General features: G+C 34.3%; 1 protein-coding gene and 1 long non-coding RNA gene across 2 annotated transcripts in view; both read left to right on the forward strand.

The window, feature by feature from the left end:
* LOC149485412 (uncharacterized) overlaps nt 1-26,130 on the forward strand; it is a 206,818-nt gene that overhangs the window by 150,049 nt on the left and 30,639 nt on the right. Inside the window, exon 2 of the long non-coding RNA XR_016316215.1 lies at nt 4,311-5,098. This is a non-coding gene — a long non-coding RNA (uncharacterized LOC149485412). The remainder of the gene's footprint in view (nt 1-4,310; nt 5,099-26,130) is intronic.
* Nucleotides 1-26,130, forward strand: part of LOC149485418 (thiamine pyrophosphokinase 1) — a 27,673-nt gene continuing 1,543 nt past the window's right edge. Inside the window, exons 1-7 of the mRNA XM_089700212.1 lie at nt 1-300; nt 585-747; nt 1,127-1,293; nt 2,097-2,183; nt 2,606-2,885; nt 3,333-3,455; nt 4,094-4,133. Of these exons, the coding sequence (XP_089556338.1) occupies nt 274-300; nt 585-747; nt 1,127-1,293; nt 2,097-2,183; nt 2,606-2,885; nt 3,333-3,455; nt 4,094-4,098 (852 nt within the window). The 5' untranslated portion in view covers nt 1-273 and the 3' untranslated portion in view covers nt 4,099-4,133. The remainder of the gene's footprint in view (nt 301-584; nt 748-1,126; nt 1,294-2,096; nt 2,184-2,605; nt 2,886-3,332; nt 3,456-4,093; nt 4,134-26,130) is intronic.

A 26,130-nucleotide genomic window follows, 5' to 3' on the forward strand; every position in this document is an offset into this window, starting at 1 on the left:
TCTGGCGAAATTTCAAATTTGTGTCAAAATTTCGCAAGATGAAATAATATATTTTGTAATTTTGTATCTACGTCGTTATATGAATTAAATTGTCCACTGATAGTGTACCTATTTAAAGTTACTGTTTATAAACATTTCATTGATTGCAGTGCAGGAAAAGTCAAGGTTATGACTGCACAATAGCGCATGATAAATTTATCAGGAACTAGAGGTGAAACAACATATTATTTTTTCTTTTTTTAAAACATAAAATTTCAAATTGAAGATAGCAAAATGACTACAAATGGACTTGTACAAAAGGTAAGCTAAATATTGAGTAAGAATATCGCATTATTATAATAATTATGTATATTAAGTTGCCAATCATTTTTTTCCTCAACAAACAATATATTGAAGTATTAATACAGTTTCAATAATTTTGTTCATAACTACTAAGTATATGTTTGTGTGATTTTGATTATTCATTACCTCATAAATCTTAAATTACATTCAACATGCTTAATGCAAATGTTGCCTTGAAAAAAAGGTCCATTATTTGAAATAATTGTAGGAAAAAAAATTTATACCATACATTTTCTGTACAGCATGTATCTTGCAAACAAATGTGTAACATTGTCAAGTGTTGGCAATGGGATATTACACATATTCTTGACATTGAGAAGAGGAAAAACACAAAATATGCAGTTTTAGTGTTAAATCGGCCTGTGTCGCAGAGTCAAGACTTTGTTAAGGGCTTTTGGAATGGTGGTAAGTTTATAATATAGCTATTTTAATAAAAAAAGACATGTGGCACTCGGGGACTGCCGCGGTAAAGCTATTGCATGCTATGCCTTCAAGCCACACCTCTGCGCCCGTCGGAGTGTGGAGCGTGAGGTATTTTCCCACGGTTGGTCCCCACGCTCAAGGCCCGCGATAGAAGCTATGCAATAGCTTAATAATATAAATGTTTGAGAAACTTGTCAACTTAAATATTTATTTATTCAAGTAGAAGAGCAATTTTGTTTTGATTCACAAGCAGTTTCGCGGATGAATCTAGTAGTTGTTATTTTTGATGACTATAATTTATTGTATTACCGATTACTCAATGGTGAAAGAACATTATGAAATAAAAGTTATTAATTTTAAGCTTCACTTAGAATGACGGTAGATGGTGGTACAACACATTGGAACAAATTCTTGAAAAATCTTTCCTTGGAAGAGCAGAAAATGATGCAGTTGCCAGACATGATAACTGGAGATTTTGACTCCATTACCACAGATCTACTGCAGGAGTTTAAAAAGAAAGGTTGTAAGGTGATATTAACATTATTTTGATAGATGGTAACTTTAAATGCAAATTAGTTTTACGTTACGAAATTAGTCTTTTATTTTTGTTAAGGAAAAAATATGTTTTAAAAATTTGCAGTACAATATCTTAAAAAACCGGCCAAGTGCGAGTCGGGCTCGCGCACAAAGGGTTGCGTAGCAGCAAATATAATAAATTACAGTTAAATCAACCTATCTCAAAAACTATAAGAGATACTTTGATCAAACCAAAAATCGTTGAAAGAGTTAATTAGCATGCATCACCTCTATTTTTTTTAGAATTTTATACCCCGTAGTTATAAAAATAGAGGGGGGGGGACATACTTTTTACGACTTTGAGAGCTGATATCTCAAAAACCGTTCACTTTAAGAAAAATGTTTTTTAGAAAACTTTATATCATTTTAAAAGACCTTTCCATTGATACCCCACACGGGTATGTACATCGAAAAAAAAAATTTCATCCCTCAGTTACATGTATGGGGGGCCCCACCCCCAATTCTTTTTTTTACTATTTAGTGTCATATTTTTGTAGCGGTTCATACAACACATATTCCCATCAAATTTCATCACTGTAGTACTTATAGTTTCCGAGTAAATCGGCTGTGACAGACGGACAGACGGACAGACGGACAGACGGACATGACGAAACTATAAGGGTTCCGTTTTTGCCATTTTGGCTACGGAACCCTAAAAATAATATGTATATTCATTTTAAAAATAAAAAAACTACACATTTTGTCAAAAAATCTTTATGCAAACATAGTTCAAGTAATGATCAATTAAATTACAGGCTTTACACACGCCAGATCAAAACGACACAGACTTTACGAAAGCATTGATGGAATTGAATAATTATTGCAACCAACATGAGACACAGGTAAGAATACACTTCATTAAGAAAACTATTTCGTAAAAATTACAGATTCTGACAAAGTCACTGTTCTAATTTGGCTCTTTTAAAAATTCCATAATTTGTTTTTCACGCAACCATTTGTAAAATACGAAAAAAAATAACTGAATCAAGGTTTAAATTTTGCTCCCAGTCCAACCCTATCAAAAACAAGACGGGTTGCACTCCGGGAGTGCTGGCAAAAGTGAAAACTTGATTATTAACGTTGAGCATGTTTGATATTTTGGAATGGTATCCGTCTTACGCTTTTTCGATCAGGTCACGTGTCCTGACGCGAGTTTAAGATTTTATACCCATTACAGAAAAAGTGCTCGACGCCGCTAAAGACGTTTTCACTTCAAAAAAAATACAACAGTGACAAATTTTCCATCCAAATTTCTACATTTCAGATGGATCATGTAATAGCCATTGGCCAAAACTCAGGCCGCATAGACCAAATCCTAGGCAACATACAAACACTTTTCCTTGTCAGAGAACGAGAGCTACTGAACCCAAACACCAAAGTATACATAATGTCTGATGATACAATGTCCTGGCTCCTATCTCCAGGAGACCATGTGATATTTGTTCCGGAAGATTCTAGAAATAATAAACGATCTTGGTGTTCTTTGGTGCCGATTGGGGAAAGCTGTGAATTTGTGACGACTAGTGGATTGAAGTGGAATTTGAGTAAGTTTTATTTGTTTTTGGTGTTGGTTCATGTGTGCATATTTACTGATTTTAGTGTTAGTGGTAATTTTTTAGTTGTTTTAATTTACATTACTGCGGTTAGTTTTGCGTATAGTAACTAGTATTCTTATAAAATAAAAACTAAATATATCTTATATGTAAAATTCTCGTGTCACAATGTTAGTCTGCATACTCCTCCGAGACGGGTGGACCGATTCTCATGAAATTTTCTGTGCATATCGGGTAAGTCTGAGAATCGGCCAACATCTATTTTTCATATGTACCACGGGCGAAGCCGGGGCGGACCGCTAGTTTTAATATAATTTTATACATTTGCATGACAAATTAATTTACCTATTAAAATATTTATAAAATACAGGTAAATTAATAATCGTGTTTAATTTTCCTCTTAATTAATGTTAACTAATGATTAATTTTTCCTTTTAGATAATCAACCGTTAAAATATGGAGTTCTAGTGAGCACATCAAATACTTTTGATGGCTCTGAATTTGTGAAAATCAAATGCAGTCACACTTTACTATGGTCTATGAAAGTTCCTAGTCTATTTTGTAAGTACCTGTTTCCTATTTATCTGTATAGTTATATTTTTTTAATAAAAATAATGCTCTCCCGACAAATGTTTTTAAGAAATAAGTATCTTTTTCGACAAATGTTTTTAAAAAGTAATGTATACTAACTAGTTTGTTTGTTTGTTTGAACGCGCTAATCTCAGGAACTGATCCGATTCCGGTCCGATTTGAAAAATTATTTTAGTGTTAGATAGCCCATTTATCGAGGAAGGCTATAAGCTATATAATATTATCACGCTAAGACCAACAGGAGCGGAGCAATGCGAGTGAAACCGCAGGGCACGGCTAGTCTTCTTCTTTATATATAAAAATGAATCGCAAAATGTTTTGGTAAGCGCATAACTCGAGAACGGCTGAACCGATTTCGATAATTCTTTTTTTATTATATTCCTTGAAGTACGAGGATGGTTTTTATGTAGAGAAAACGTATATATGTACCACGGGCGAAGCCGGGGCGGACCGCTAGTGTTTAATAAAAAATAATTGAATACGTCAAAAGATTTCATAGATTACATACTAAAATATAGTTACTGCCAATATGCCAACTAGTGAACCCAACCAACTTCTAGATCACGTCAATTTGAGTAAATTAATTTTAACAATATTTTTCCCTTTAGGTTAATGAAAAATGAAAATAGCAGTGCAGACAAACGAACGGTAAACTATTATTATAATATTAGACCCTTTTCCATTAGTTTGTAATCGTGAAAATTATTTTAAAAAATAATTATGAAGTAGATGGGAATATTATGAACTTTTCCGTCTCATATTTGACTTGTACTATGCACACAAAAATATTTTTTAATAGAATTTAATATTAATTGATTTTTGAAGTGAAAACTTCTTTAGCGGCGTTGAGCACTTTTTCTGTAATGGGTATAAAATCTTAAACTCGCGTCAGGACACGTGACCTGATCGAAAAAGCGTAAGACGGATGGATATCAAACATGCTCAACGTTAATAATCAAGTTTTCACTTCTGCCGGCACTCCCGGAGTGCAACCCGTCTTTTTTTTTATTACTTTAGACTGTCAAAATGACATTTCAAGCATATAATATAGGTTAGCGAAAAGCTCTAAACTTGAGTACTTATTTTGAAGTGAAACTTCTTTAGGCGCGTTGAGAGTAAAATTTCAAGGTCGCGTCATGCTATACCGTCACGCCATTGAGTAAGGTGACGATTTTGGTATCTTTGAATTTGGCAAGAGCCAAATAAGTTTCACTCCTGACACGTGTGCTCGGCACACACGCTATGTTTTATAATTTTATGTTGTTTATGTTTCATAAAAAACTATGAACGCACTAATCCTGCGGTGGGATCTTAGACTAGAACAGTCTTACTTAAATTTTAAGAAATTAGAATATTCTTCATATTTTTTAATAATTAACTGTGCAATACAGAACTTTTGAATTAACAATGACAATACCTCGCTTTCAAAGATTTTATAAATAAAAGTTGAATAGAAATTAAATCAATAAAAACACAATACATATTATAATTGTATTATGAAACCAAATAAACGAGAAAAGTAAATAAAAAGTCGTTAATAATCGTTTCTTGTATGCATGATTTCTTGCTTGTACTTATGACGTAGGTACGTACGTAATCTTTTATTTCAGTGGGTTATTTTTTCAACATAGATTATATTAAAAATAGAATATTACGTTTTAATAACTAGATTCCTGTTATTGATTTTTTTGGTAATTGTAATGTTATTATTATGTGATTCCATTAACTATATGTTTATACTTAGTAACTAAATGTTGTTATAGGTTCAGGTTGTTTTATAGGGGTTTTGTTGATTGACTTTTTTCTCGCTATAAACGTACATGTTTGATTTTACATTATATTGTATTTATTTATTTATAATTGATATGTATTTTTATTATTTGTCGGAGTTTTGTTAATTTTGGAATCTTATTTGAATAGTTATTTTTCTTCCCAATATTTTTCTTCTATATTTTAATATTATTGTAATATTATATTTATATGTAAAACCATTTGTGTTCCGCAATGTTAATTAGTTTACGTAAACTTAGTTAAATGGTTGTTTTTAAACTTGTGAAATGAATTTATATATTTGTAATTGGGTTGGAGTTAATAAATTGTTGATTTTTTAACTTATTTTTTCTTTCTGCTAGGTAAGTACTTAAGTCCCACATTATAAAAGCGATTATGCAGGTAACGAACGCTATTTGAAATATGAATAACTAGCGGTCCGCCACGGTTTCGCCCGTGGTACATATTTCGCAATAAAAGGTAGCCAAATTTCATCAAAATTGGTTGAGAGTTTTAAGCGGGAAAGATTAACAGACAGACAGACAGACATACATAGTTACTTTCGCATATTATAATATTAGTAGGGCTAGTAGATAGGGATATTCATTTAATAATTCCAATGTTCAGAAATATACCAATTCAACTCCCCTCATGTATGGACCATTGAAAGACCATTGACAATCATGGTGAATTCTAAGGCACCCGTTACACGCTCAATCTAGAATGTGATCCTTGATCATGATCATTGATCTCAATCCAGATTGACTGTGTAATGTATTTGATTGACGGATCGTAAAATCTGATCAGAAAATATCTAGATTTTTAGAAATCAAGGATCTCGATCCTCTGATCGAGATCCAGATTGATCGTTTAATGTAAAATGCTGTCAAATTACGTCAGTCTGCGTTCGGAGCGCGATGGTATGGGACGACAACACACAGGTGTAACCATTTTTAACAGATGATCAAAACATGCCTTCTTCATCCTGTAGTAATTTGCGTAATCCTCTTCCTCTTCCGTACTATAAAATTTCATCTAACAAGTTCGAATGTGTATAGATGTTTTTTTTTAGTAGCCACGGTTTAACCCAGCGTTTCCTCTTCACGCGTTTTTTCAAATAACAGGCAATAATTATTGCTGCACAAGATTTGTTCTTATTCAGATCTATTTAGTGGTTGTGAATGCGTGTGCATTTGACAATGTCGAACAGTGGACTGATATGATCTGGATTGACCATCTAATGTCGCGACGATCCACATAAAGATTCGTCAATCCGTCACCTGACTTGGATCGTGATCTGGATTGAGCGTGTAACGGGTGCCTAAACGCGCAAAAGTTTGTAAAAATGTTTAGACCACAGGTTTAGACGTTTGTTACTGTTTCTCGCGAAAACCAATGAACGGATTTTGATGATGATAAGACTGGTAGTAGCTTATCTACCAGCGAACTTATTAAACTTATTAAGTATAGAAATACTCCTATAATATTATAATATACATAGTTACCTATAAAATAATTAAGTATAATTTTATTTGATTTATTTCCTCCAGGCTACAAATTAGAATTTAGCCTTGAATTTTAATTTCCGTATTCCCATTGACCGAATAAGAACAGTAGGTAAAGTTGCAGTCAAGGTTGATCAATATTACTCGAATTATCTCGAACAGGGAATTACCAGTGGATAAGATGTACCTAACGTACCAGCACCACTTATGTACTTTTTTAGAGGATTAAATTCAATTTATATGATCTCTACTCTCTCTCTCTCTAAAAATAATCACGTAAATCGGTTCAGAAACCTCGGCGTAATCCACCGATTATTATTTTTATTAGGGATGTAACGATACCGATACCGATACCGATATATCGGCCGATATAATCGGCAAGCCGATATATCGGTATCGCCGATAATAAAACAACCGATACCGATATCAAACAATTCAAAAAACCGCGCCCAATGAACGATGCGGGAGGCCGCCCGCGCGTGCGCACTTTGTTTTCTGAAAAAACTCTACCAATAGTAAACTTTTATTAGGTACTGATTGTATGTGTACCTATTACTTAAAGTTTAACTGACTTTGTAAAATAATAATACTTAAATAAATGGTTTTGTTGTTTTTTGATTTGGCATTTTTATTTTCTTAAAAGAATACGATTAACAGTTGAGTCTCTGTTAAATGTTGGTAACTTTTTATGCATAATTCACATTTATTTTTCTACCAAGCCATCGATATCGCTATCGGTATCGGTATCGCCGATACATTACTACAAATATCGGTATCTGTATCGTATCGGCAAAATCATGTATCGTTACATCCCTAATTTTTATGTATGTACACCTACATACATAAAAAAAATATACCGGCCGAATTGATAACCTCTGCCTTTTTTTGAAGTCGGTTAATAAAAAATATCACGAGATTCCACCCCCGCTATTTTTATTTTATTTTTTTCAATTACCAATAAAAAGTAGGTATTGTAAGTGAATTTTACAACATTTAACTCCATAAAATAGTAGGTATGTCTTATGTGTAGAATCAAATTACTTAATTCAAAATTTAGTACACACAAGACCATCGCTATAATTACTTATAATAATTATATTATGTAAAATAATCGTGCAACAGCAATTTAATGTATGCTATAGTTAACGAAGTGGGGAGGCAAACGCAGTGCTGCCAACTGTAACGCAAAATCACGAGATGAAAATCTTTTATCATCAGCTGATTAGGTGCAAACATTAGTTGCACGATTTTATCAGTAGCTGCTTACGGGAGCCTTTACGTAAGTATTTTTAATAGATGTACACAAAATAAATTTTACGAAATATTCTAGAATATTCTATGCATAAATTGTATGTTTTTTTACATTAGTTACTACTATTTATCTATAATATATACGTGATACAATTATCTATATTATTCTGAGTTTAAAGTGTAATGGTTGAGTAAACACTGAAGAATATAAAAAATAATTATCATACCGAGGGCCAGAACTAATGAACTTTGGAGTGGACAAAAAACGTTTCGGTCTAGTAGAGGTGTGGCAGAGCAGAGAGGGCTTGGTTGTAAAAATATTTAAAGCAAACCTTTATAGATACATGGCTGAATGTCAATTCCCAATAAGAAAATAACTAGATAACGATTAGAGGCTCTTCCAAAATAATCTATTTCTTAATTATTTGAATGTTATTTTAACCACAAGTAGAAGGTAATTATCATTTAGATTCGATTTTTAACAGTATAGAAAATAAATATGATAAGACATTATTCGTGGTTAAATTTATTTGCATTTTTAAGTTCCAAGTTTAAGGAGCACATAAGTTATTTAATTTTCGCTCCTCATAATGCAATGAAAGACTTAACTGTAGAAAAGAGTTCGCCATGCAAAGGGTAAGCACCCGTTCAAAATACATATATTATATAGGTAATACAATGATAGTTATCTCTGACTTTGTCGGTTCAAGTCTGGTTGGTCATGAACTCATCTGCTATCAAATTATCGTTAAGGATCCCATCACGTCAACGGTAACCGGTCACATGGTCGGAGGCACCAACATAACAAGCGAGTCAGTTTGCCGCTGCGCGTGAGTCGCGCTTAACGTGTACGTTCCATTTACGGATTCAAAATACGAATACTGGTGCGTTATTTTTTTTTTATTAACTTTTTTTTAATAATCTTTGTCGATGTAAATTATATTCCTTTTTTAAAAACAAATGCTGTCCGATTTTAATGCTTTTACTAAGCTATGCTGCACTCGTAGAATGTGTCGATGTATGTTTTCTGTGTATTTTAGAGAAATGCCGTGGTTATTACGCATATAAATTGCTATTTTACCGTAAAATTTTTACGGCAATATAATGACTGAATTCGTTATGAATTGACTCGGTATTTTCTTTGATAAGAATATAATGGTAATAATTGAACTGATTAAGAAATAAATTAAATATAAAGATGTTTTTAATAATTTATTCATAGTTTAAAAATTTACAAAAATACTTTAGCGATAGATTTTCTGCTAAATATTGTGTGAATGCATTGCATCAATTTTGTAGACATGTGATTTTTCATTTTAAACGTTTCCTCAATGCATAGGAAATTAGCAATGACCTTGATAAAAAAAAACTAATTAATGTCGTGTAATTCGATTTAATTTTATACAGTGCACATGAATAAGATCTACGTACTTATTAATTAATAACTACGTTTAATTATTTTTTAGGTTCCGTACCCAAAGGGTAAAACAGGATGTTTTAGCAGTAGCTTATTTTTATGGAACCCTTAGACGCGAGTCCGACTCTAACTTGACCGAAAATACATAGTACCTAGGTAAAGAAATTAATCAAATTTCTTCAGCTAAGGGAGTGTGCTAAACGAGATGAAAATACTAAAAATATAATTGTATAAAAAATTGAGCGCGTTCTGAATTAAAAGGTTCATGAAAATGGACCGAAATATGGAGAGTCTATCTTTATCAAGGATCGTTTCTATGTTCAAGTGAATGATCTTTATGTAGGTTTGAGGTTCCACAGCTTCCTGATATTTTGTGTTTAGCTTATCTAATCTATCTAAATTTACGTCAAAAAGTGTTAGGTAAACAGGTAGGCCATCAGGGCCCGGCCCTTCATCTGGTAGGTAGGTACTAGGTACCTACATTACCCCAATCAACTATGTTAAGAAATATTCTCATTTTAAACAAATAAAAAAATTCTTCATGATTATCACTACCTCCTATTTTTTTGCCTCCCTATTTTTTTGCCATTATAATCCCATCATTTCATCTCGTGACAAAATAAAAACCCAATTTGGCTGCCAGTAAATAAAACTTACAGACTTAAAAAAAATTACATCTAAAGTAATCTTAACATGACCTAACAGATAAAAGATAACATCTCAATATCACACGGCTGGCATTGCCTCTAAATTTAAAATATAATAAAATACAACCTTTCCATTACTGTCACTGATAGATCACATTTATCGTGACAAGCCTGTAATACATCATCATGTCTTGCTTATCACATTGTAGTGACATGTATTGCTTTGGGACATAAGATTTTCTGATATGATACGTCGATACAGTAATATATTATAATCCATTTGATAAGCCCTGGGTTAGATATCTCGAGACCTATTTCTTATGCATGTCTTTTATTATAGACTGCTTTGCTTGCTTGCTTTTATCTATTTGAGTTTATTTTATAAGCAAAATTGCTAATATTGTGAACAATTATTTAAATTATCTTCACTGATTCGGATGTCTATTTCGTCCTCCTGCTGGACATATAAAATTAAAACACATATGCCTACGTATACCTACCTTTCTAAACCAAATCTACCTTTATACCATCTTAAGTAATTCCGCTGTGGATAATACAACAAATTCTTATAGCTCGTCAAATATTCTTTGCTCACCAAAGAAATTAATGAAAATTAATTATTATTGTTAGCTACGGAAACAAAGTTTACGAGCGTTTGTACTTTGTGCAGCCAAGTGTGATTTGGTAAATGGGGCATTTACAATGACATCTTAGATTCATGTAGCATTTTCTAGATAAGATGCACTGTAAATACTAAATAACCTTTCCCGTTATATGTGTAAGAGAATATTACACCTATGCATACAACACAAAATACAATAAATCCAGTTCTTAGGCGAAATTACTTTATTTCGCAGGATATTTTTCTGTACAGGACAGGTTATTTATATTACCTATGGTAAAAAAATAATCCATATATTATAACCATTTATATAACCAAAGTTTTGAAGAATACTTATCTGTAAAGTCTGCAACTTACCTACTCTCAAAAACCTTGCAAATTTACACACATTATCTCGAATTGTTTGACAAGCTTAAAAAAATGGGTCTTTCAGCATAAAGTATAATTTATAATTAGTACTTAGGTACTTTACTCTTTTCATAGAGTAGGATTTGTACAAGCAATACCTACAGACGAAGCAAGTGTACTGTGTAACGTAAAATACAACAAATTAGTCACAGTTTATTTAATTTATTGCGTAAACATTTTCGAGTTTAAAATATTTTTGTTATCAACATTTGTATAATGTTAAACGTACGACAGCCTAATCGATGTGCGTTCATATGTAGGTTATTTGAATATCAAAGAAAATGTGGTAATACATATTTCTGTATTTATTTTATAAATATTATGAATAGGATTCGGAGCTATTATTTAAAGAGAACTTTTATCATAGTCTGACATCAACTAGCTGTTTGCTCTGTTTTGAAACCAGGAACATGGAATACACACATGAATCTAAACATTTTATGGGTAGGTAATCTTCGTCAGCGTTGACCACGTTTCAGTTTCAAATAGCTTGACGCATGTTATTTTCATTCTATCGATATTTTGTTCTATTTATCTATGTTGAATCTAATAGTAAAAAATTACAAAAAGTCCATTGGCAAATTCCTAGGTCCTTGTACCTAGGTAATATTACTAGGTATTTATCATATATCACTTTTTTACAACAAAAAATTGCCAGCATTATAAAATTAAACCTACACGACTACACTGTATAAAAACCATTGTTCACCCATTTAAGGACGCATATACAAATTGACGCGCATCAATTTTACGTTTTGAGTCTTACTACTACACGTGCACGGCTCACACACACAGCGAAATGCGAGAAACGACGAAATTATGACTAAACTGACACGACTTGATAATTGAACTTATTTTTATTGCCATGTTTTTTTTTTTTAATTTACTTTGATTTGTTTGTAACGTTGAATGGTCACAAAAGTAGATACCATTTACCTAATTTCATTGGACAGTGATTGATTGGTAAACAAGTACTTGCCAAAGTGTATTTCGAAGACGGCTACTGGAACTAATAGATGATTAGAGCTACGTGTACCAAGTTTGGGCTCATTTTGTTAGTTATGTTGAGACCTTACCTCCGGACTTGATGGAGTGACCTGAAAGTGTACTTCGAAGACGGCTACTGGAACTAATAGACGAGTAGAGCTAGGTATTCCGAGTTTGGGCTCGTTTTGTTAGTTACGTTGAGACCTTACCTCCGGACTTGATGGAGTGACCTGAAGGTGTACTTCGAAGACGGCTACTGGAACTAATAGACGAGTAGAGCTAGGTATGCCGAGTTTGGGCTCGTTTTGTTAGTTACGTTGAGACCTTACCTCCGGACTTGATGGAGTGACCTGAAGGTGTACTTCGAAGACGGCTACTGGAACTAATAGACGAGTAGAGCTAGGTATGCCGAGTTTAGGCTCATTTTGTTAGTTATGTTGAGACCTTACCTCCAGACTTGATGGAGTGACCTGCAGGTGTACTTCGAAGACGGCTACTGGAACTACTAGACGATTTGAGCTAGGTGTGCCGAGTTTGGGCTCATTTTGTTAGTTATATTGAGACCTTACCTCCGCAATTGATAAAGTGACCTGCAGGTGTACTTCGAAGACGGCAACTGGAACTAACAGACGAGTAGAGCTAGGTGTGCCGAGTTTGGGCTCGTTTTGTTAGTTATGTCGAGACCTTACCTCCGGACTTGATGGAGTGACCTGAAGGTATACTTCGAAGACTGCTACTGGAACTAATATACGAGCTGAGCTAGGTGTGCCGAGTTTGGGCTCGTTTTTTTAGTATATAATTTTGTTGTGGTATCAAATGCAAGTGGGTTTTCGAAAACTAGAAAGAAAATACTTTTATTTGGCACATACATATACTACTGATAGGTACTTGCAAATACTTTTTAAGTTCCAATATACTGAAACATTACTATAAATAAAATGTTGTGTGGTTTTATGAAACCACGATAAAAGTGAAACTGTTCGAACGGTTCCGAACACTGCTTTGTGTAGCGCATGTCGCGTGCCGAGTAGGTATACCTACTTGGCAGCCGCGATACACGCGACATGCGCTACACAGACCAAAAAGTTTGAGACGATGTAATAAAAGTTTCACTTTAATAAAATCTATCAAAAATCTTATATCATACGTATATAATATGTATCTTTATTTATATCTAACTAGCGACCCGCCCATGCTTCGCATGGGTGCAATGGCACGGCCGCGGCGGCCGGCCGGTACCGCCGCAAACGCTACGTCCCGCAATTTTTAAATCTGTAATATCTTCGAAAATATTCACTTAAATCATGCGGTGTAAAGGGCCATATAGATCTATATTAAATGAACAATGTATCCATGGTATTTAATTGCTTAAGGATTAATGCTGTATTGGTTAAAATCGCTTCGAAAATTAGCCATTATTTGTCGTAAAAAGTAAATGACAAAAAAAAGTTATTGTGGGTTATCCATAAGAGATAGACTAGATAGACATATACCATCGCGGACTTTTCTGTAGACCTTTTCAATGTGTATAATACTTAGTACATTATTTTGATAAAACTCGTAGGGTTCAGCCTGCGTTTGCAATGTAAGCGGAATAAATGTAATTTTTTACGACATCACATTAGAAACCTCAAAAATAACAGTACTTCTCCACTACTTAATGGATATTATTATACATATAAAGCTTCCTCTTGAATCACTCTATCTATTAAAAAAAACCGCATCAAAATCCGTTGCGTAGTTTCAAAGATTTAAGCGTACAAAGGGACATAGGGACATAGGGACAGGGAAAACGACTTTGTTTTATACTATGTAGTGATGCCACTTTGCGTTGTAATTTTATAACTCAAGAACAGGCTCACCTATCCAAATAAAATGTTTAGGCTTTTTTAAGACTATTAAGTACATGGTTTATGTGAAGTTTGGTAAGGTAGAGTAGTGTATAGTATGGTAGAATAGGATAAAGTAGTGTAGAGTAGAGTAGTGTAGGGTAGGATAGATAGAGTAGGGTTATGTAGGGTAAAAGATAAAAAAATGGATAAAACTCAAAAAAAAAACAATTCTTTTTAATTAGTTTTCATTATATTACTATGGCAATTTGATGAATGTTCCTGTAGTTCCATATTTCTTTTGAATCTTGGATCGGTCAATTCTGGAAGGAGGCTGTTCTTATAAAATCGAATTAAATGTGTCTTCATGTTCTCCTTCAAAAATTGATCGTCATATCTTTCCGGTTGCCCTTCGGGTGTATCATCACGACTACCTTCACGTAGCTCTAATCGTCTATTAGTCCCAGTAGCCGTCTTCGAAGTACACCTTCAGGTCACTCCATCAAGTCCGGAGGTAAGGTCTCAAGTCTCAACGTAACTAACAAAACGAGCCCAAACTCGGCATACCTAGCTCTACTCGTCTATTAGTCCCAGTAGCCGTCTTCGAAGTACACCTTCAGGTCACTCCATCAAGTCCGGAGGTAAGGTCTCAACGTAACTAACAAAACGAGCCCAAACTCGGCATACCTAGCTCTACTCGTCTATTAGTTCCAGTAGCCGTCTTCGAAGTACACCTGCAGGTCACTCCATCAAGTCTGGAGGTAAGATCTCAACATAACTAACAAAATGAGCCTAAACTCGGCATACCTAGCTCTACTCGTCTATTAGTTTCAGTAGCCGTCTTCGAAGTACACCTTCAGGTCACTCCATCAAGTCCGGAGGTAAGGTCTCAACGTAACTAACAAAACGAGCCCAAACTCGGCATACTTAGCTCTACTCGTCTATTAGTTCCAGTAGCCGTCTTCGAAGTTCACCTTCAGGTCAGTCCATCAAGTCCGGAGGTAAGGTCTCAACGTAACTAACAAAACGAGCCCAAACTCGGCATACCTAGCTCTACTCGTCTATTAGTTCCAGTAGCCGTCTTCGAAGTACACCTTCAGGTCACTCCATCAAGTCCGGAGGTAAGGTCTCAACGTAACTAACAAAACGAGCCCAAACTCGGCATACCTAGCTCTACTCGTCTATTAGTTCCAGTAGCCGTCTTCGAAGTACACCTTCAGGTCACTCCATCAAGTCCGGAGGTAAGGTCTCAACATCACTAACAAAACGAGCCCAAACTCGGCATACCTAGCTCTACTCGTCTATTAGTTCCAGTAGCCGTCTTCGAAGTACACCTTCAGGTCACTCCATCAAGTCCGGAGGTAAGGTCTCAACATCACTAACAAAACGAGCCCAAACTCGGCATACCTAGCTCTAATCGTTTATTAGTTCCAGTAGCCGTCTTCGAAGTACACCTTCAGGTCACTCCATCAAGTCCGGAGGTAAGGTCTCAACATAACTAACAAAACGAGCCCAAACTCGGCATACCTAGCTCTACTCGTCTATTAGTTCCAGTAGCCATCTTCGAAGTACACCTTCAGGTCACTCCATCAAGTCCGGAGGTAAGGTCTCAACGTAACTAACAAAACGAGCCCAAACTCGGCATACTTAGCTCTACTCGTCTATTAGTTCCAGTAGCCGTCTTCGAAGTACACCTTCAGGTCACTCCATCAAGTCCGGAGGTAAGGTCTCAACGTAACTAACAAAACGAGCCCAAACTCGGCATACCTAGCTCTACTCGTCTATTAGTTCCAGTAGCCGTCTTCGAAGTACACCTTCAGGTCACTCCATCAAGTCCGGAGGTAAGGTCTCAACGTAACTAACAAAACGAGCCCAAACTCGGCATACCTAGCTCTACTCGTCTATTAGTTCCAGTAGCCGTCTTCGAAGTACACCTTCAGGTCACTCCATCAAGTCCGGAGGTAAGGTCTCAACATAACTAACAAAACGAGCCCAAACTCGGCATACCTAGCTCTACTCGTCTATTAGTTCCAGTAGCCGTCTTCGAAGTACACCTTCAGGTCACTCCATCAAGTCCGGAGGTAAGGTCTCAACATCACTAACAAAACGAGCCCAAACTCGGCATACCTAGCTCTAATCGTTTATTAGTTCCAGTAGCCGTCTTCGAAGTACACCTTCAGGTCACTCCATCAAGTCCGGAGGTAAGGTCTCAACATAACTAACAAAACGAGCCCAAACTCGGCATACCTAGCTCTACTCGTCTATTAGTTCCAGTAGCCATCTTCGAAGTACACCTTCAGGTCACTCCATCAAGTCCGGAGGTAAGGTCTCAACGTAACTAACAAAACGAGCCCAAACTCGGCATACTTAGCTCTACTCGTCTATTAGTTCCAGTAGCCGTCTTCGAAGTACACCTTCAGGTCACTCCATCAAGTCCGGAGGTAAGGTCTCAACGTAACTAACAAAACGAGCCCAAACTCGGCATACCTAGCTCTACTCGTCTATTAGTTCCAGTAGCCGTCTTCGAAGTACACCTTCAGGTCACTCCATCAAGTCCGGAGGTAAGGTCTCAACGTAACTAACAAAACGAGCCCAAACTCGGCATACCTAGCTCTACTCGTCTATTAGTTCCAGTAGCCGTCTTCGAAGTACACCTTCAGGTCACTCCATCAAGTCCGGAGGTAAGGTCTCAACATAACTAACAAAACGAGCCCAAACTCGGCATACCTAGCTCTACTCGTCTATTAGTTCCAGTAGCCGTCTTCGAAGTACACCTTCAGGTCACTCCATCAAGTCCGGAGGTAAGGTCTCAACTCTCAACATAACTAACAAAACGAGCCCAAACTCGGCATACCTAGCTCTAATCGTTTATTAGTTCCAGTAGCAGTCTTCGAAGTACACGTTCAGGTCACTCCATCAAGTCAGAAACTAAATATGGAATTTATAATCCCATAAGTATAAAATCTATAAATAAAATAAATGCGTGAAGGATCAAGTTTATTAGGTGAAATATTTTGTATTCGTACAGTGATCTTTTCGTAAACGAGGAGCTGCTTACAAGCGTCACAGTGTCTACTCACAACGGCGGCTGAGCGCAGACTAAATTACTAAAATATTTCATTACAAATTGTGTTGCAATAATTCAAGGTAGTGACAAATAAAATAACCCTTATTTCAATGCAATAAGTATCACGCGTTACAGCTAAATATGTGAAAAAATAAGATTTGATTTTAATTTTTTTCTCAGCCTATTTGTAACATTTTGATAGTTTTATCTAGTACCTTTTTGAGTTAGACATGTCTACTTACTTAAAATATTTTTAAATAAATCAATTTGTTTTATTAAATACAAGAAAAATGTTCGTTTATTCAGCACGATATTGTCAATTTTGGGTGAAGAGGCAACGGAAATTATTTTTTTCAATATTATAAACCAAAATTTTCGACTTAAAATATAGTACCTTTTAAAGATTAAGGAGTAATCTATTTATGGTAATTATTAGTTAAATTTGGTTTTGTACTATTTCGCCGCAAAATGCACTGAAAAACTGCGTATTTTTGTCAGATTCGTAAACGCGTCCTTAACTAAAATAACAAAGTCGTGATTGAATAATGTAGGAAGCCATAATGCATCTGGTATATTTACACTAAATTTAGTTGATTTATCGACGTATTGGAGCTGTTTACAATACAGATTATCGTAAAAACTGACCCGGCTTAGATCGTTACCTTATTTCTCGCTTCCTCTGCGTAGAATTTCCTAGAATTTAATGTTAGTACCTAAACCTATTATAACTATTACAAACTAATTCGCAGTACACTGCAATATAATGTAATAATAACATGTTACTTAAATTAATTATCTGTCACGTGGAAAACGTTCCCCATTGTATTTTTTTCACTCCTTATTTTATTATCATGATATGCAAATTCCTAACCGAACCTGCAGATCTAGACGTGTACTTACGTAAGTATAAAAATTAAAACACCTATACGAATATCAAATACAACATCGATTTTAATGTCGTACACTAAGGATAACTTTTTTAAAACGGATAAAAAGTCACAAAGGTCGCAATCGGAAGCAGAGAGACGGAAATCGCCTTGTCATGACCTTCGTACATGAATAACGAGGGTTTTATAAATACCAGTGCATACACCGACCTTCAGTTGATATTATCCTGCGCGAGATCTCGGTTCATGCAGGGTTGACACTTGACAGTGAAAAGATAATAAATGTAATTGCACGTATGATTGCTCGTGAACCCTAGAATAAGGTGGGATGGAAAATGGTTCATAATATCTAGGCAATGATTGCCTAATATTTGTTTTAAGATTTTTGGTACAATTCAAGGGTCCATTTTCCTTATAGAAAAATCAAAGTAACATCAGCATTGAACGTTAAAATTGATACCTAGATCTGGCAACTCTAATTTGCCGAGTCTATATATAATTGCACTATATTATGCTTAAGCATGCAAATGAATTTGTAAACATATTGTTGTAGTCTATAATTTATACACCTTCACAATGTTGATTTACACTGAACAATTGCACGAATCTATTAAAGCAAGTAGTAGGTATACATATTATATGATCTTGATAATTTGATACTTATTACCTTAATATTTTTTGAAAAAATGGCAACTTTCTATGCTAGGCAAAGTCAATAAAAATAGACCAATGAAAAAAAAATATCTCCTGCTTTTTTTTAAGTCAGTTAAAAATATTAAATCGTACATTTATTAATATTCCTACTTTTCATAAATAATGTTTTTGCCTTGGTATTTTGGTAAACTTAACAAATAACTATATTGTATGCGATGGACCATAGCGGAAGTTGCTCGCATATATCAACTTAAGGTCGTCAACCGATAAAAATTTGGAAGATAAAAATAAGTGAAACATTAAAAATATAAAGCGAATACGTGTTTTGACTAAATTTTACAGTATTTTGTCATACTGTGTTCGAAATTTTATCTCCATATCTGTTTCTTAGTTTTACTTGAAATAATATTTAGTCTGTGGTATAAGTTATAACCACAGATAGTATGATATTCTAACAGCTATTGTATTCAGTTCACCGTTGCATTATTTTTATAACAATTTGTTTAATCGAACTCTCGTTTGATAGTATAAAGCTGAAGAGTTTGTTTGTTTGAACGTTTGTTGAACTCAGGAACTAGTGGTCCGATTTGAAAAATTCTTTCGGTGTTAGATAGCCCATTTATCGAGGAAGGCTATATGTCATCACGCTAAGACAAACAGGATCAGCCTTTATCTATTTAAGATTAACACACCTAATATAGGAGACAGGCTGGAATTCTTTCACGCAACGTGTAAATCGTGTTTAGAATTAATACAATCCATGGTCCAATACATTGCAGTGATTGTAGTCTTCCAGAAATTAATGAAATGCAGAGAACTCTTGTTTATTTATGGTAATTACAAACTACAATCAGTTTTATTATCTGTGCTATAATAATAATCAATCGGCACAAAAAATCCTGTGTCGTTATTTTTAATATACAGTTTAATATACAATATACAGTATACCTAGTTCAATTTAATTTCATACATAACAGATTGACCTCAGTTTAATCGAACTTTATGTATTTTTACTTACCTGGTAGTTATAAATAATACCTACCGATTTAATTGTTACATACATACGCTGAAATCTTAGTTTTCTTCCTTAAAATCGTTTTTCTAACGGACAAATTTTTACCCAAGAGGAAATAAAACAATAGAAGATCATTTGCATTGCGTCCAGTACCTATAATGAAGCTTATTAGAATGCACATCTTAAAGTTTTCCCCGAGAATCAAAATTTACCTACACTTTAGAGCAGTGTAAACTAGAAAATAATGTTTATTATTATCAAAAACCTTGGCATAACTAAACTCAATTAAAACGGCCACACTGCACGGGAGGCACAAGCTTTCAAATAAAAAGAGAACCATCCAAATCATTTCATCCAGTCAAAATTCCAGAGGTAACAACTAACAAGCCCGAAAAGAAAATTCTGTCGAATTGAGATTTAAGTAGATTTAAGAAAAAAGTTCCCTTTTTTTTGCTTTTTTTGGAGTCGGATGAAAATACCAGACAATGTAGTTTCCTATGTTTTTATATAAGGAATTTTGTTTAGGAAATTTCTGTTCATTGGCACGTTCCATTGTCCCAGTGAAAGAATTGGGCCGTCATAATAAACAAGACGGTATAAGAAACACTAGCCTTGTACTTGGTCGCATTGCTTCGTTAAATGAAACTAATTAACTGTGAATGAAAGTATTGATGTGTAACAAATCACAAACAGAAACTATACCAAAGAGTAAAGTAATACATGAACTATACGCATTCTGTTGAAATATTTACAGACTAACTAGGAATAGTTAGTGACACAGTTTAGACTGGTAAAAAAAATACTTACATTGTCTTAATAACTTATATACAACTCTAATAAAGTAGAACTATATTTTTGAGGGAATTGAGAATACATATATATTTATATATTTATTTATCTATGTCATGACGTAAACCTAAAATGCATCATCAACTAAAATATAATTTATACACAAAAAAATGTTCACACACACCGGGACACTGTAAAAAAATGTACCTAAATGTTTTTGATTATTTGTTATTAGGTAGGTACATGTACAATAAGAACAGATTTAGTTGAAAACTATTAACGTCCTGGTCATTAGACTCTAAACAAACTGAAATAAGTACTATTCTTGTAATTATGCTAATTAAGCTGTTAAAATTTAACTCGGTCATTAGTTTTGCTTGCTTTTAACGTTTTATATTTTCGTCTTGTTTACTCTTAATTGGAAAATACGTGACTTATTATTTACAAAATTGTCGTAATTTTGTAGTGTATTAGGAGATATTTAACCCTCCAGCGGTCGCGCGCGGTCTCTGAGTCCGCAACGAACTTGTTTTAGTCAATATACTGAAACTGTAAACAATAGACGCTTGCGCTTCCGTGATACCTTCGAGGGGGTGAGGTAGCACCTCTCAATAGCCCTGTTACATTAATCGCATGTACACGTGCTTTCTTATTTGTGTTTGCGGTCTCAGATTCCGCGCGCGACCGATTGTGTCCCAGAACAATCCAGTGCAATTAAACCGAAGCCGATATAAATATTTCTGAAAATGACCAAGGAGGATCGTCTTCAAACCAAGTTTTACGTGTTGCAGGTCATTGTTACTATTGCGATAGGAAAAAGAACCGCAAAACAGAGTATAGTTGTTTCAAATGTGGAAAACACATGTGTCTAGCACATGTGATTGTTATATGCCGAGAATGTTCATTTCCAGTAGATATTAATGACACTAATGACGAATAGTTTATTATAGTTATTCTAAACAAAAATTAGTAGTTTTTAGGTATGTTTTCTTTATTTCATTTTATTATAATTTAGATTGTTCTAGAACTTTACGTAAAATGATATCAAAAATAGATGTCATTTTAGAGTTCCTATTACACAGTGCCAATTGATGATGAATGTGATTTATTTCTAAGATAATTATAGTCAAGTTTATAAGTTGTTAATTGTAAAAAAGAAAATTCCATTTTGTTTTGTTTAATGTTGATTTATAACGGTGATTTCCACCCAGAGTCAAAAATTTTGAGTTTTTATAGACCTTTGTTCTATTAAGTACAAATAAAAGAAGTAATGGGTAATTAAGTTGTTTTTATTTTATTTCACATGTTTAAGACCTCTTTTTAATCATGTGCGACTCAATAAGTCGAAATATTCATTTGTTTTCCCAAACGAGACACTTAAATTTGCGGAATCACAGACCGCGCGCGACTGCTTGTGTTCGGCGCAAGGGTGCGACCGCTGAAAGGTTAAATAACCACTTATATAGTCCCTTGATCCGGTGATGCCCCTTTATCACTCAGGAATAACTGCAAGATCAAATGGAAAATAAATTGAATAATATTAATTATATTGTTTATGGACAGTTTATTAAAAGATTTAAGAGAAGATAATATATTACCTATACTACCTTATACCTTATTCCCATATGTACTTTAAGGTTTCGGACTGATTAACATGCATTCACAAAACTCGTAAAAACATGTTATCAGGACCATCATCAGCTTGCATTGATCTGAACAACGTATACAATTATGTATTGTATTAATTAGTATTAAGGTTCATTTTATTCTGGTCACATATCATGACATCATACAAGTTTGCATATTGAATAATTACCACAGGTATGACCAGTTTTTGAGCACATTAACGTAAACATTAAGGTTCTGGATTTTATAGGAATGCAAAAAATGAAAGAATATTATTACAGATTACCTATACAATTCTTTACTTGTACTATTATAATATTATCTGTGGCTCGAATATCTATACTAATTCAATTTCCCGCGCCTTTTCAGCTATTGTTTACAATAAAATATGATTTAATACGAGCACTCATTTCATACCGGATATTTAATAGAATGTAAATAAATTTGGTTGTGATCTAAATAAAACTGTTCGTTTTTTGTGGTTTTTAACAAAAGAATTTCTTATTCAAACAATGAACTGACTTCTATAGCAAACAGTCATATGCAATTATTTGTTTAGTTACGTCATTGAAGATAAACATTTATCATTTAAATACCTAAAAAGTAAAAATAAATGAGTATTTTTGATCGACACTTGAATTCCCCTCGACTGAATCTGTTTGTTGACAATAAATCCATTTCAATCAAGCAATCAAACATAACCTTGCTTCGTAAAAGGGTTCGTGATACAATTTAAGGCAATGCAATTTGGAATAAATCTCATAGCCCATTATAATTTTATGTTCTAAGATACGTGCTTCAATATTCAAAATTTATTTATTTATTTATTTATTTATTTTATTTAAAAAACATCACATGTCATTACAGGACAATGCCCAATGCGACAGAGATACACTTTACTATACAATATAAACTTAGCTAACTTAAATACTAAATTGAAAATATTCATACAAAAATCAACATGGAAATAGAAAATTTAAATAACTTTTTTAAGAATAACAGATTAACTGTAGTATCACCCTTGCGAATTCACTCATAGGACAATAAAATAAGTCCGCTCTTTCGTGCGCTTCATTTATGATGCGGATCGCCCGTACTATTGGTGTTTTCGCAAGAAGGTTGGTTCGTGCTGTGAGCACAAGCAACAGTGGTGAGCGGTGCCGCTTCCACGCGAATCTGGTGGGGACGCAGAAACTCAAACATTCAAGTAGTCTTGAGTTCTGTTCCCTACCACGAAGAAGACTTATTACATAGAAGGCAAGCGAAAAATCTCGCCGTACACTCAATTTATTGTACCCTACCATACCCAATACAAATAAGGTGGGGTACATCAACGGATAAAAAGGATATACCCCATATAATTTTAAATATAGATGTCTCATGAATTTATTTTGAACCCTCTCCAACATTAAATTATATTTGTCCTCATGAGGAGCCCAAACTGCTGCATTGTGTTCCAAACGACTTCTTACTAACGCGTTATATAGGACCTTGAGTGTTGTAATGTTAGTGAAATCTTTGGCCTGTCTCAAAACAAATCCAAGGTTCCTGTATGCCGTTTTACATGTTTTTATTATATGTTCACGAAATCTTAGATCAGCAGAGAACCAAACGCCTAAGTCCCGACCCTGCGTCATACGCTGAATTGAGACCGGACCTATTTTGTAGTCATACAAGAGAGGAGAACGAGTACGATGGAAACTCATTACCGAACACTTATTAGGATTGAAGTGAAGCTTGTTTTGACTACTCCAATGAAGGATCCTAGCAACATCATTTTGTAGGCGTTCACAGTCTGACAGATTTCTTACTTCGGCGTATAATTTCAGATCATCTGCGAATGTTAGGGAGCCAGGTGCAAATTTGGTTAACTATTTCCTCTCAAGAGATAATTCGTCAGACGCATGAGAGTATAGTATTATAAAGCCTCGTGAACGTCAGCTGGCGCTCGGTTGGGGGGGTGAGCGGTTGTAGCCTCCCACGCACATAGGAAAAAAAAATACATTCATTCATTCATTTCCTCTCAGCTAAAAATTTGTCAAATTGTAGCTAACCCAATATCTCAACGAAAAAAAATAGTCAGCTGGTTACAACATGGTGTATTATACGTCAGCTGGTGTCTCGAACATGAAAGTTAAATTTAAAGAAAAATTTATTTTCCGTTATTTCCTCTCAAACAAAAATTTACCTGATGATAGCTTATATGTAACTGTGGATAAATATATATGTCAGCTGGCTGTATCTTGGTGGAAAAACCGTCAGCTGATACGGGAGGCTACAACCGCTCTTCCCCCCAACCGAGCTCCAGCTGACGTTCACGAGGCTTCATAATACTATACTTTGATGCATTTTACTAATTACCGCTTGAGAGGAACTTGGTCATAAAATCTGCTGCTGGCTCCCGGACGTGAGGACGTCTGACAGGTCATTAATCATTATAGTGAACTCTAATGGACCGAGATTACTACCCTGACTTACACCTGATCTAGTGAAATATGACTGCGATTCGCAGCCATTATAGTCGACATATTGTTGTCTGTCTTTCATATAGGAGGCCCAGAATTTTATCAATTTCGGAGTAAATCCCATCTTCGCAAGCTTTCCCAATAGCACATCATTATCTACAGTGTCAAAAGCTTTTTTAAAGTCCAGGTAGATTACATCTACCTGAACCCCAGTGTCCACTGCAGGTACTAGGTATGCCATTAAGTTGAGCAGATTAGTAGTAGTACTTCGCGCCGGTCTGAATCCATGTTGTTCCTCGCATAGCTGTGTGTAAAATGTCTATTGTTTATTAACTACATATCCTACACGTGGTATAGTTATTCAAGTATAAATTAAAATTAATTACAAAAATGTGGCGGTTCTATTTTTCACTCCACTTTATATTTATGTAAGTATTTACTATTTACATTCTATATCAGATTTAAATTATATCTAAGTATTGCAGATTTAAATCGAATGACTCATTTTATGAAAACACTGACAGAATAATTAATAAGACTGTTTTTTTTATTCTTATTATTTAAGTCCCTAAATTAAAGTAGAATAGAAATTAGAATAAAAAAAAAGACTGATCATTAAGTACCTACGTACTACGTAGGTACTGTGAACTATAAACAAAGGAATCAAAGATTAAACTTTGCCTTAAAGATAGAGTAAAGAGCATTGCTAATGTTAAATGTAAATAATACGAAGGGAATGCAAATAGCAACAATTTAAATGCCACGAAGCTAATATATTATGTTTTGGACATCTTGAATTCGAGGTCAGCAAAGTGGATAGTGTTACCTACAACTACCTATATCAATATGTAAACTATTATAAACATAATACACTGGGGTAGATCCCTTTAAAAATAATAAAAAGTGCAAAAAAATCGCAGTCGGATGAAACCCATTAGAAAAGGAGGGGAATATGATGAAAATTAAAGGAAAAATAAATTACGGTCAATCCGAGTTCGGGAAGTGGGAGGGGGGAGCTTTTAAGAGAAAAAAATGGTTTCTCTCGATTTCCGACAAAACTACAAGTCCTACGGGAAAAAGTTCAATGGCAAAGTTGTAGGTAATAAAAAAATCTACAACTTTTGTATTGACAATTTTTTCACATAACCTCAAAATTTAGGTGAAAAATTCAAAAAACCAAGTTTTTGGTTTTTTATTTTTAACTACTTCAAAATTTATTTTTTTTCTACGACATTTGGTAGAAACTTGCTTTATTATGTCCCAAATACACTGTAATTTATTTGATTGAAAATATTTATTTTTTCGCCTTATTTTGAATTAATACCAAAAAAACAACCTAATTTTCAATCGAAAAGTCACCCGTCAAAATATCAGCTTTTTTCAAAAACTTTGGGAGCCTTTTATTCATCAAAATCTCTACTTTTATATGGTGTAAAAAAAATAAACCTTACCATAGTAAATGTTCTCAGGAAATGCTTACAAACAGTGTCATAATTAGCTTTTACTAAATCAGGCACACTTCTCGAACTCTATATCTTCTCTTGTATCGGCTTTTCGGTAATATTTCAAAAGAAAAAAAATTATCTGTTCTAAGTATAATATTTTACAGCATATTCAAAAGCAAAATGATGTCGATAAAAACATTTCAGGTAGTTTGAGAAGTGTGCCTGATTTAGTAAAAGCTCATTTTCACACTGTTTGTATGC

Source organism: Colias philodice, chromosome 10 (assembly GCF_061535455.1).
Source record: "Colias philodice isolate Cphi_HAF_F1 chromosome 10, ilColPhil1 Martin Lab GWU primary, whole genome shotgun sequence".
NCBI classification, from domain to species: Eukaryota; Metazoa; Arthropoda; class Insecta; order Lepidoptera; family Pieridae; genus Colias; species Colias philodice.